The following is a 13,526-nucleotide window of genomic DNA, read 5'->3' as shown; positions in this document are numbered from 1 at the left end:
CGCGGACAGTTTAACATTTATTTTTCTCCCTGTCTGCCGAGGATGGGCGGTAGTGGCACGGCGGTTCTTTTTCGCAAGAGTCTGGATCTCCAAGTAAAGACGATATTTACGGACCCGGAGGGTAGACTGGTTGTCCTAGATGTGGACGGCAGCGATGGAGGCGCTTTTCGGTTGCTGGCAGTTTATGTGCCTCCTTTAACAAGTCGGTCGGACTTCTTTCGACGTCTAGAAGTATTCCTGGGAACGTCTCGTCCCTTACTTTTAGTGGGGGATTGGAATGCTACCTTGGACACGCATCTAGACTACGTGGGGAGTGACAAAACTAGAAGGGGATGCAAAGGCCTCATAGACCTGCTCAGACGCTTCCAGTTGTCTGACAGGTACCGACTCGACCACCCAAATGTGCCAACGTGGACTTGGAGCAACCGCATTGGGTCGTCGAGATCGTATCTAGATAGGATAGTGTGTAGGACAAGAGATAGAGATAGTTTAGGATGTCCACAGTTCCACATAGTCAGCTACACGGATCACAAACTTGTGACGTGTACGCTAGACTTAGATAAGGCACATAGGCAGGGTCCCGGTTACTGGAAACTAAACGCGTCTTTCCCGTCGAGACAGGTTTTCAGAGACCGGATTAGCACGTTAGTAAAGAGGGCTTTGACGGGAGCCATCGTCAACAACAAATGGTGGTTTGCCCTCAAGAGAACAGTAATGGCGGAAGCAATAAGGTATAGCAGGGCACTAGCTGTAGAGAGGAACAGAGTAGAGGGGGAGCTAGTGATAAAGTTAGAAGAGGCATTGCGAAGTGGCATCGCATCCGACGTTTTAGCGGCGAGGTTGGCCCTAGACCAACACTTCAATGCTAAACACGAAGGGTGTGCTGTCAGGGCAAGGATGCGTGCTCTGAGGAATGAAGGTGTTGGAGCCGCACGAGAGGCCCGAGTGACGGAGGCGCAGCGGGGTAACGGAGCCACCATCCGGTCTCTGGTAGACGAACAGGGGCGCGAATTGCTCGAGCCGAGCAAGATGTGCGAGGCGTTTCAACGGCATTTTGCCCGACTGTTCGGGAGGAGTGGCGAGCGAGAAGGCAGGGTGGACTTTCGTGCCTACCTGGCACAGCTTGCCACGACTCTCGGCAAGAGAGGCGGAGTGCTGCGAAGGGGTCATCACGGCGGAGGAGGTGAGGGACGCGATGGCGGGTTGCTCGACGGACAAATCTCCGGGTTTGGATGGTCTGCCCTACGAGCTTTACAACTGTATGCCAGACTTGTTTGGAGACGTCTTGGCGGCCGTGTACTGCAACTGGCAGCAGAACGGGAGCATTCCCGGTTTTGTGATCCGAGGAGCGGTAACGCTGCTGAAGAAAGATCCAAACAAGGGGGACGCCATAGATAACTTTAGGCCCATCACTCTGCTCAATGCAGACATGAAAATTTTGGCCAAGGTGTTAGCCAAGCGGTTGGCGCTTGTCATCGAGAAACTGGTAGGCACGGAGCAGACGTGCGCCGTGCCGGGCCGGAGCATCCATGACAACCTCCATCCGATGCGCTACATCATAGAGAGGGTAGTTAAGGAACCTGGCATGGGTGGGGCCCTGATCAATTTGGATCAATCGAAAGCTTTCGATAGGGTAGAACATCGATACTTGGAGGCCGTCCTCGAAGCGGCCGGCTTCGGTCCCGTTTTCCGCGGCTGGATGGCTGCCTTGTACACAGGCATCCGTTCGGTTGTTTGCGTCAATGGACGTCTATCGGGACCCTTCGACATTGCACGTTCGATTCGTCAGGGATGCCCCCTGTCGCCGCTCCTGTAAGTATTGACTCTCGAGCCACTACTGCGGAAGCTGGCGACGCTGAGGGGCATCCCGCGAGAACTGGGGTGCGAGACGAGCGTGTCGGCATACGCGGACGACGTCACCGTCATAGCGTCTAGCCACGAGCACATCGAGCTTGTCGGCGAGACGCTGAAAGACTACGAAGCGGTGACGGGAGCGAACATCAACCGGGATAAGTCGGTGGGTTTGCTGCTCGGCACCTGGAGAAGCAAGCCCATACCGTCCGGCAGCGCCTCAGTAGTGGGACGCTGGACGGACGGTCCGGTCAAGTTGCTCGGAGTCTGGTTCGGTCCGGACCTGCAAACGGAGAAGAACTGGGACGAGATAACGAGTAGGGTGGCCACTCTCTGCCGGCAATGGTCCGAGAGGAAGCTGTCCCTAAAAGGTCGGGCGGAGGTGGCGAACGCGTACATCGCGTCCGTCATCGAATACCGCCTGACCGTCGTGCCTTGTCCCGATCGCGCCATCACCGAAATGGAGCGCATCCTCTTCCGCTTTTTGTGGAAAGGAAGCGTTCCGATGGTGAGGCGATCCGTTTGTTGCCAACACCCGCTGAAAGGAGGGCTGGGCATGCCGTGGTTGATGATGCGCAGACATGCGCTGAGACTGCGACATCTCCGGCTCTACGTAGACGACGGTGAGCAGGTGTGGTCGCCGTTTGTGCGACGCGCTTTCCCGCAGCTCGTCTCCATGACCGAGCTGCAGTCGTGGATCAAAAAGAGGCCGAGGAATGGCGAATGGCACCGTGAATGTCGCGTTGCTCTGCAACAACTTTGCCTTCCCGGGTCGACCTTGAGCGGCTGTATCACAACGAAGTCATTCTATAGGGGATTAGCGGAGGGCAGGTACGACGACGATCTCGGGGCGAACCCGGGCGTCGACGAGGAATACCTGACCCGCCTGTTCAGGACGACTTTCGGGCCGGGACCTATGGACAACTTCCAGAGATCCCTGGCCTGGCAGTGTTACCGAGAGGCGCTACCCGTTCGGGATAAGCTCTATAGACACGGCTCGCGAAATGCGGGGCCGACCTGCCCGTGATGCGGTCAGAGCGATGAAACCGTTCTGCACGCACTCGTGCAGTGTCCAACCATTTCGGAGCTGTGGGCTTATGTCGAACGACTGCTGTCACGTGTGGGACGAGTCGGTTTATCAACCGAGTCTATCGTCAATATCGTCACGCCTCCTTCCTTTAAACGGGAAGGAAGAGCTGTATTTATCGTACTTGTGGCTATGGCGAAAGAATGCATCTGGTGGACGCGTCTGAAAAGATTAGAGACAAATACTTTCCTCTCTGGTCAATCTCTCATCAACTTTTTCAAGTATCACTTGAAAAGGAAGGTGAGAGTAGAGAGGCAAGTGTTGTCTAGCAAATGTTTCGAAAAAAGATGGATACATGTAGCAAGAATGGCACGTATAATTGACGAAGCCACCTTGACCATGATTCTATAAAACGTTTTAAAATTTTGTAAACAGAGAGTTACTTACGTTTCTTGCTTAAATAAAAGAAATTTTATTTAACAAACTGTGACGCTAAAGACCGAGGTTACCGTGGTCTTTTCGTAGGTTTTTCTTTCCACGGATAACCTCCCCATTTATTGGGAATTTTTTGTATTATTTCGTATTTTTTGTAAATACCCCAAACGTTTTGCGATGTTTTTTTTTCATCGTTGTCCCCACTTTTGTTTTTTTTTCTGCTTTGTTTTCGACCCCCTCGAAAAGAAAAACTCTACATTTGTATTTTGTCCACTCTGTGTTGAGCCCTGTGTGGCTAATAAAGAAACCTATCTATCTGTCTATCTATCTATCTATCTATCTATCTATCTATCTATCTATCTATCTATCTATCTATCTATCTATCTATCTATCTGTCTGTCTATCTATACACGCATTGATATAAGTGTCGTTAATTACTACCTCTCTAGAGAACTGTATTGGGAAAAGTAGCTCTGAAACTCTAAAGGCTATCGCCGGCGAATTTGGTTGTAGTTCTACAGAACACTTATTCTTACATTCCAGTATGCATTATCAATTATTTTAAAAATAATTCAAATGCTCTTTCCATCATTTGATACATGCACATTTTGACATTAGTATAAAAACACATTTATAAATGAATGACAGTGTAACTTCGTAATAAATATTCATGCCAGTCTTATGTCTTGTATATTTTTATGTCTTAACTAACATTTATATACATACATGTACATACAAACACTTACACGCTTACGCTCCTTTCTTTGCTTCCTATACACACATACATACATTCTTACTCACATACATATGTATATAGTACGCTAAAGTACTGTTGCTGAATGATGTCTCTCGTTCAGAGATTTAGAACTAATAGTTTATTTAAATATATATATATATATATATATGCATGCATAATTGAATGTATACAGTATTAGGATAAGAGCTAATACTTTCTTTAATGGATCACTATATATATATATATAGTACTATACAGAATACCGAAAGGATCTTCACCTCTTACATCACACCTTTCTTCCTACTTCAACGCCGAGGTGGTATAATTTCCTGGGAGAGAAATAATTTTGCGGCTGAGGATAGCTTTACATTGTAAATTATACACATACAAAGCTTGAAACACGTGTACCGCGGAATCCTTTGTAGTTTTGTTGTTATTTTTGGGATTTACAATTTATTCTTTCACCGCAACCACCAGCTGTCATACACAGGTGCTTACAATTGTCAAGTATTACCTCTAAATTTCAATTTACCTGTATATATATATATATATATATATATATATATATATATATATATATATATATATATATATATATGTATATATATATATATACGAAGGTGAGTCAAAAAGGAATGCCATTTTGTTTAGCAGGTCATCCCATAAGTTCTGTCCGAATTTTGAATAAAAAAAACAAGTGATCAAATGTTATATTTAATTGAAGTTTAATCATCAATATACTTTCCCTGATTATCTATGACATCAATTTACAAGCTTTTTAATGCCATCAATGTAAAACTGTTTTGGTTTCACAGCAAAGAACTCTGAAATGTCAGTTTCGACCTCCTCCTAGCTTGCGAAATTTATGTCCCCCAAATGATTCTGTAAACTACGAAACAAATGGTAGTCTGAAGGAGTAAGGTCAGGAGAATAAGGTGGATGAGGAATTATTTCCCAGCCAAGCTCTTCGATCTTCTGTGATGTGATCTTTGCAGTGTTGGGTCGCGTATTATCCTGATGAAACATCACTACTTTTCAATTCACTAAAGCGGGTCTTTTTTTCTTCAAAGCTTGGTTCGAACGCTTTAATTGCTGACAGCAGACTTGAGAATTGATTGTTGCATTAGTTGGTGACAATTTGAAGTGAATTACTCCTTTGCAATCCCACCAGATAGAGAGAAGAACCTTTTTCCCATGAAGTTCCCTTCTCAGTTGCGGTTGAGCTTTTTCCCTTTTACCAAGCCATTGTTTACGACGTTTAACATTTCGATAGAAGATCCATTTTTCGTCACCAGTCTATCTATAAAGGGTGAAATAAGTTCGCGAGAATGGAGGGAAGAGCAGATATCAACTCAGGATTTGCGATTGCTTTCGGACAATTCATGAGGCACCCATTTTCCAAGTTTAGGGACCTTCCCAAGTTGTTGAAGATGACGATGAACAGTTGTATGGTTTGAACTAAGCTTTATTGCCAATTCCTCAACTGATAATGCAGGATTTTCTTCAAGTAATGCCTCAAGGAGCTTATCATCAAACTCAACTGGACGTCCTGTTTCGAGCTTCATTTTCAAGGCTGAAATCTCTTCTTCTGAATTTTGCAAACCATCTTCTGCAAGTTCTTTCATTCAAGCATTCTTTCCCATAAACTGAGTGTATGTTTCGAGTCGCTTCAGCTGCAGAGTTTCCTTTTTTGTACTCATAAAGCATTATGTGCCTCAAATGCTCTTTGGATACTTCCATGTTAGAAAGGGTTTTAATCAAAGAAATTTTAATTCTATTATTCTGTAAAATAATATTTCAAGCATTTTTCTATAAAACCACATTTCTGCTTTGATTCTCTTCTCTGTGAGTCTCTTCTCCGTGACTTTGCTTATCGTCCAAGATTCACATCCATGCGTTAGCACCGACCAGGTCTAGCATTTGAGTAGTCTTTTCTTGACTTCCATTCCAATTCTCTTTGCACAAAAAATGCTCCTCATATCCATAAAAGTCTTCTTTGCTAATCCAATTCTGCACTTGATGTCCTTATCTGACCTTCCATCTGATGTTATCCAACTTCTCAGATATATGAAACCGTCTTTCTGCTCTATCCTAGTTCCATTCACTGTCAAGCGACATGCGGGTACCTGTGCTTTCTTGGTACAGACCATTGAGAAGGTTTTCGGGCAGTTAATCGTCAATCCAAGCTTTCCACTCTCCTCAGTCACGATATTAATCTCTGAAGCTTCTCTTCTGTGTCCGCAAACAAAGCCGTATCGTCTGCGTACCTCAGATTGTTATAATTCCTTTCCCCCAGTTGTAACCCTGCAACTGTCTTGATCTTGCTTAGTGCTTTCTCACTATATAGGTTGAATAAATCAAGTGACAAAATACAACCTTGCCGGACGCCACTCTGATGGCTGATTTCTGGTCCCAATACAAATTTCGAATCATTCTCAGATCTTTCCCATCAATCTCGAGTTCTTCAAACATTCTCACCAATTCTGCATGCTTGACACAGTCAAACGCCTTCATGTAGTCAATAAAACAGATGTACAAGTCTTTTCGTTTCTTGATGTCCTCAAGCAGAGAATTGCATTTCTCGTCCTCTTTTATGTTCGATAGCCGAAGTGTTCATCTGATAGGTTTCCCCTAATAGTACCTTTCACTTGATTCAACTCCACTCTCAAAATAATCTTTGTCACATGACTCATTAGGCTTATCGTTCTGTGATTTTTGCACTAGATTGTTCCAGACATTTTAGGCAAGGCGATGCAATCATGGTTCGCTATCGTAATTTTTCTACTCCCAAACTCCCCAAAGCATTTACTAATTCAAACGTGATATTGTCATTTCCCGTCGCTTTTCCACTTTTCATCTCGTCCATAGCCTGCTTGATTTCAGCTGCTGTCATCATATGGCCATCCATCGGCTTGCTTATCTCTGGTTTTTCTTTCCTTCCATCATCAGTGTAGAGACCTTTGTTGTTATCAGTCCACCTTCTTTTGACTGACTCGTCATCCATCAGAATTGTGCCATCTTCGTCTTTAATACAGCCTGTCAGATTTTTCTTGTTCCTAAATGTAACCTGTCTAACTTTTTCATGCATCATCTGTGCATCTTTCTTCTCTAGCTCTTCAATCTCTTCACAACACCCTCCAGATATGCTTCCTTTACTTTTTTGCACATCTTTCGAATCTCTTTGTTCAATTGTCTGTACATCTCCGGATCATTCTTTGCCAGTCTTCTCTCATCTATCCTATGAAGTATCTCTAGAGTCATCCACTTATTTTTCGAAATTCTTTCCGTTTCCGGAAACCATTCCCCCGCTGCTTTTATCAGTGCATTTTGCAGGAATTTCCATTCACCTTTCACCTCCAGCTGTGGTCTTCCGTCATACTGATCCATGACGTCTTGGTAAAACCCTGTCCTGATATCATTATCTAATTTTAGCAGCTTTAACTGTAGTCGAGGTGCAGTCTTCTTCCAATAGATTTTCTTTAATTTCAGTCTGATTTTTCCGTTAAAAAATATATGATCAGTGTCACAATCGGCTCCTAGATACGTCCTGACCCTTTGCACTGAATTTCGAAAGCATTCATTGATCAAGATGAAATCAATTTGATTCCGGCAACCATGTCCAGGACTTTTCCAGGTGTACAGGTTTATCGGATGATGTTTGAAAAACGTGTTTGTTATGATCAAACCATTTTCCTTGCACCACTCAACTAGCCTCCCACCTCGTTCATTCCTCTGTCCCAGACCAAATGATCCGACAGTTTCACAGTCTTTACTCTGCCCAACTTTCGTATTGAAGCCTTCCATGATGATTTTAATGTGATTTGCATTGCTGCACTGCCTCATCCAATTGGTCGTAAAGATCATCTATCACTTCGATGTTACTGTCGGATGTGGGAGAATAGCACTGAATCACTACTGTGTCAAGCAGTTTACCTCGAAGCCGTATCAACATCACTCTAGCGGAGATACACCAGTAGCCAGCCAGCCTTTTAGCTTTTTCTTGATCTAGAAACATTTCAACTCCATGCTCATGTTTCTTGGCTGTTCCGCCTGAATACAGAAACGTGACCCTATATGACACAACTTTCCCTGCGCCAGCCCATCCCACTTCAGAAACACCCTTGATGTTAATGCTCAACCGTCTCATCTCCTTCAAAATGTGATCCATTTTCCCACTGATACATTGTCCTTACATTCTATGTGATGTTGTTGTTGTTGCTGCAGTAGCATGATAACAATCGGATATCTCCCGCAGCGAATGATAGTCCCTACTGAACGAGACCTCTTTCCCGGTGTCCTTCACCTTGTAATTCCTTCTTTTGTTAGTAAGCATTCCATGATCCATACAAGGCAGAATACAAGGGGTGGGTTACCATTACTTTCCCCTGCGCATTGGCACTTAACCTAGTGAGCACCTACCGTTGTCCAAGTATGGATCATCCGCATAACTGCAGAGGTCTTCAAACCGTTGGTCTACATGATACTCTTCCGCCTTGTTGGCCATCCAACGTCCTCCTCCTTCCGACGTCTTCGCCATTACCCTGATCGGGGGGGGGGGATAACAGGTACTACACCTTGCCCAAGGGTGACCTGCAGACAATCGGAAGGAAGGAGTGCCTTACACCTTTTGCCAATCATTAATTGACATCGACACCTGATACGCGAAGTTATTCGATGGTTTTAAACCTTAGAGAATAACGAAAATATTAAATCCATGCAGCTCGGTACATGTAGTTACTTCTATAAATTCAACACTTTAAATATGGATCTGAATTTTAACGAAAACCTCTGATTTGTCTAAATCTGATGCTGACGTCATTCTAGCTGCACACGAATCACTAATAGATTATGAAGGTAAACTCAGGACACGTTCTGACAGAATAGTTAACTTCGATATGACAAAGGACTCAATGACACCGCACTGGTCCTGGACCCTGTTGTGATACATATTCTTTTCCAAATGGAGTTTTGGTATCCTAAATTAGGGGAAGGTTTATATAGGGATGATGCTCTCTTCACTTTATATAGATATAGCAAAGTGGAACTGGAGAAAAATAGGAAAAAAAAAAACAACTGTTTGAATTCTTAAAGTTCTTTAAAAATTTTGAACTTCCTATAATGATGGAAAGTTGCATTTGTGAGAGATGGATATAGGAGAAAACATTAGGTATGCTTAGTAATAGTGTAGAAGGAAATTCTAACAATGACAATATGAAACCATATAATAATAGGCGGAATAAGAAAAATCGGGTAACTGGAAAGAGCGTTACAAACTCTACAAATAAGGTGTATACTAAATCCTCTTTGAACAACAGTAATGATAGTGCTACTTATAAAATCGAGGATAAAACTAATGTATAGAAGGATCCAGTACAATTAAATTGTCGGAGAAATTTAAGCAATATGAACGTAAAAGAGAAAATTAAAAGTAAACTGAATGGAAATTCCTCGACAAGTGAATATTTAAATCGTAATGGCTATAATAGTCTCCCTTATATTAAGCCCGATAAGAGCGGTATATTGTGGTATAATCCTGTATTGTGGACTCCAGATATCATCTAAATTTGAAAAGGCTTTTTTCAGTGCATTGGACAAGCATTTCTCAAAATCCAATGAATATCACAAAATCTTCAACAAACACACGGTAGAACTATCGTATGCATCCTCATACAACTTAGAATACTATACTAAAAAATATTATAACTTGAAACTCAGCCAAGTAAATAATAATACTAACAATAAGTTTGGTAGTAATGAGAATAGAAAAACCAACCCAAGGAATTTGAAATTTCTAGGCAATAACAAAGACAAATAATAGGAATTCTAATAGATATACGAATGCTAGAAAAGGTGGATATCATAGCAACGTTATTAATAGAATTGATTATATCATGAACCATGAAAATATAAATAAATTAAAAAGGAAATGGTGTTATCGAAATTAACAATAACAATAATAGTGTAAGTTATACAGATAATTAGAATAATAATAACCATAATGGTTATAATAGCGAGTATAATAATAATAATAATAATAATAATAATAATAATAATAATAATAATAATAATAATAATAATAATAATAATAATTGCAACAACAATAATAATAGTAATAGCAATAATAACGGTAGTAATAACAATGGTAATAATAATAACGGTGGCAATAGCAATTATAATGTTGATAATACCAAAAACAATAATGATAACAATAATACCAATAGTAGTAACTTGGATAATGCGAATAATGACCATATTTATAATAATATGAAAAAAATGTAATTTTAGAAATAGAGCTATGTGTTCTGTAGGAAATGAAATGTCATCGTAAACACATTTTATACAGAATCACTGTTCGGACTAAAGCAAAAATATACTTATATTTAGGTATAACATTTGATATCTTAAAAACTCGATGACGCAACCACGTCATTCAAAAGTATAACCAAAAGACACAACACATCCCTGGCCTACGTAATCTGGAATCTGACACAAAAAAAAAAAAGATGCAGCACAGCATTTCCTGGTCCGTAATAAAAATTGCATGCCCATAGGATGCAAATTCCAGGTTATGCAGTCTTTTTTGTTTGGAAGAGACTTTGTGTATAATACGATCCAAACAAGGATTAATTACGAAGTATCCAGTGCTTATTTATTAGATGTAACCATAGATTTGGAAAAGCTGTCAGGAAATACAGGAAAAATGTTCTATAGAGAATGATTAATTATTTAAGTAGCATCTAATATCCATCTCAGAAAACTTATAAATGGTATTTCAAAAGTAAGCATCTGGAATATAACATAATAAAATACAAACATGTTTCGAAGGGATATCCCTTGGTATATATGAACATTTATCTTTGGTCATTTTCAATAAATACAAGTTTCTGCACAACTTTATGTATGTAATCACATGTTAACGTGTGTGAACGCGCGCACGCGCACACCCACTCACACACACACACACACACACACACACACACACACACACACACACACACACACACACATACACACACACACACACAGAATCACGCTCACAGGCATATATATTGGTATGTTTGTGTACCTGCGTACCTGTATTTCTGTATGGGTCTGCGTATATACATGAATGTATATATATATATATATATATATATATTTGATGGAAGGATCAAGGCACAGGAAGAAAGTTAGCTTCAAGCATTCTGTAGTAAATATAAAAATCAACTTTCAGAACAAAAGTGGTTTACTGAGACGGAAATTCGTGGATTGTTTTGTATGAAAGTACGATAACCTGAAAAAAATTCCTTTCATATTCTACGGTAGTCAACCAGGGTTTTTCGTTGGAGATAAGGAAACTTTCAGATAATTTCTACAGTACTTATTTAGTGTAAAGCTGTAAAAATGTTTTTTTTTATGTATGTTATGGGAATAATCTATGGTGTAGGTTGAAGGAGAGAACTTGGTGGGATATTTTTATGCTTAACCGTTAGAAAAAAATATGGGTTTGAAGTGATTCTGTGTTTGCGTGAAAATACTAGTTCAGAGTTTCGGTTCAGAATTTGGGTTTCGAGTGTAAGAATGTGTTAGGATTCGTTAGTATAACGTTGGCAAGATTTGCTGCTGCCATGACATGGCTGTGTCTGTGAGAGTATTTTGCAGTTGTTTTTAAACGGAGTATGGTTTAGCTGGCTGAAGCTTCGAAGTCATTGTCAACAATATCCTTGCTTAAGAATAATAAATTTGTACTCCACAGAAGTATAGAGTAACCCATCAGATTAATGTAAAAATTGTTTTCATTATAACTGAACATACAAAGATTAACAATATATATACACACCGTGGAGGTGCATGTTTTGTTGGTTAGGGTGTTGGACTCATGATCGTAAGATTGTGGCTTCAGTTCCTGGACCGGGCGACGTGTTGTGTTTTTGAGCAAAACACTTCATTTCACGTTGCTCCAGTCCACTCAGTTGGCAAAAATGAATAAACCTGTGCCGGACCGGCATCCCGTCCAAATAGGGAGTGTTCACGCCATAGAAACCGGGAAACCAGCCTTATGAGTCTATATGACTCGGGAAGGAAAATTACTTACTATTATATACACATATACACGCTAATATATGTCTATAGGTATATATATATATATACATACGCATACATACACACATATATATTCTCGTGGACGTAAAGTTAGTAATAGATACTCATTTTCAAATTTGAATATAAAGTTCTCCTGCAATAAACCTGTGGCTTCAGCCTATACTTAACTTTATACAGAACTATAAACATCCGAGCGTGAAGTGAAATGCTGTTTAGAATTAAAATATCCATAATCAGATGATTTCTTAAATGTATCGTCAATTTGTATTTTATCCAGTGAAAATTTAGATGCCGAATTAGCTAGAATAAATGCAAGTATTGTCAATAACTGCTATCCTAACTTATTGACAAATACATCGATTTCTAACTCAGATAAAAGGCCAGAAAATTTATGGGAGGGACTGTCGATTGTATCGATCCTAGCATTTGACTGGTACTGTTTTATCGACCCTAGATAGATGAAAGCTAAAATAAATATCGATGGGAATTGGACTCTGAATGTTAAAAGACATAACGACTGGAAGCCATTTTGTCCGTTGCTATATCCATCCTGCCATCTTATAAACAAATATTAGACAGTTCTCATATAAATTGAATAACACACAAGGCACGAAGTGTAATCCGTCCAATGTAAATACAGTAACACACGGAATATCTTTTATCGTTATATTTTCTTTACTTGTTTTCAGTCATTGCAATGCGGCCATACTTGGGCACCACCTTCAAGGATCTTAGTCGAACGGATGCGCTCCAGTGGTGGATTTTTAAGCTTGGTACATACTCTATCAGTTTTCATTCGTCAAACCTCTAGTTGCAGGGACGTAAAAACCCGAAGACCTATTGTCAAACAATGGTGTGGGACAAACACAAACACATCCATACATTATATATGTGTGTGTGTGTGTATGTGTGTGTGTGTGTGTGTGTGTGTGTGTGTGTGTGTGTTTGTGTGTGTGTGTGCGTGCGTGCGCGACAGGAGTCTTTTATTTTCCGTCTACCGAAACCATTCACAAGGCTTTGGTCGGCGCGGAGCTAAAGTGGAAGAAACTTTCCCAAAGTGGAACCCGGAACCATGTGGTTGGGAAACAAATATTTTACGGTACAGTCACGCCATTACAACGCCCAGTTACACCCTGTTTATAACATAGTTAAAATAAATCTTATAAATGTTCTGAAACAGAAGTTAAACGCAAGGTCATCCCAAGTTATATACTATAAAAATGTAAATAGTTACTCTTACAAATAGATCTACTGAGATATTATAAATAATTGCCAACGTAGTGTTAACGTGTTTTCCGGACTGAACCAAACATTTCTTTGGGGTAGGTGAGCAGGTCAATAATAAATGAAGACAGACTTTAAAGTAGTTTAGTCAAAGAAATTTTCTTCCATCAA

General features: G+C 40.7%; 1 protein-coding gene across 1 annotated transcript; it reads right to left on the bottom strand.

The window, feature by feature from the left end:
• Nucleotides 1-7,157: 7,157 nt before the first annotated feature.
• LOC149135513 (uncharacterized) lies at nucleotides 7,158-7,853 on the bottom strand. The gene has a single exon (XM_089353073.1). It carries the CDS (start codon nucleotides 7,851-7,853, stop codon nucleotides 7,158-7,160), a length of 696 nt encoding a protein of 231 aa, XP_089209199.1.
• Nucleotides 7,854-13,526: the final 5,673 nt, after the last annotated feature.

This window comes from Octopus bimaculoides, chromosome 5 (assembly GCF_046866305.1).
Source record: "Octopus bimaculoides isolate indiv1 chromosome 5, ASM4686630v1, whole genome shotgun sequence".
Lineage (NCBI taxonomy): Eukaryota > Metazoa > Mollusca > Cephalopoda > Octopoda > Octopodidae > Octopus > Octopus bimaculoides.
Note: the sequence above shows the minus strand (reverse complement) of the source record. Positions and strands in the feature narration are given on the sequence as shown.

Bases quoted from the DNA above. Each gene is read 5' to 3' on its own strand.
- LOC149135513 (XM_089353073.1), bottom strand. From the start codon at position 7,853: ATGGAAGGCTTCAATACGAAAGTTGGGCAGAGTAAAGACTGTGAAACT.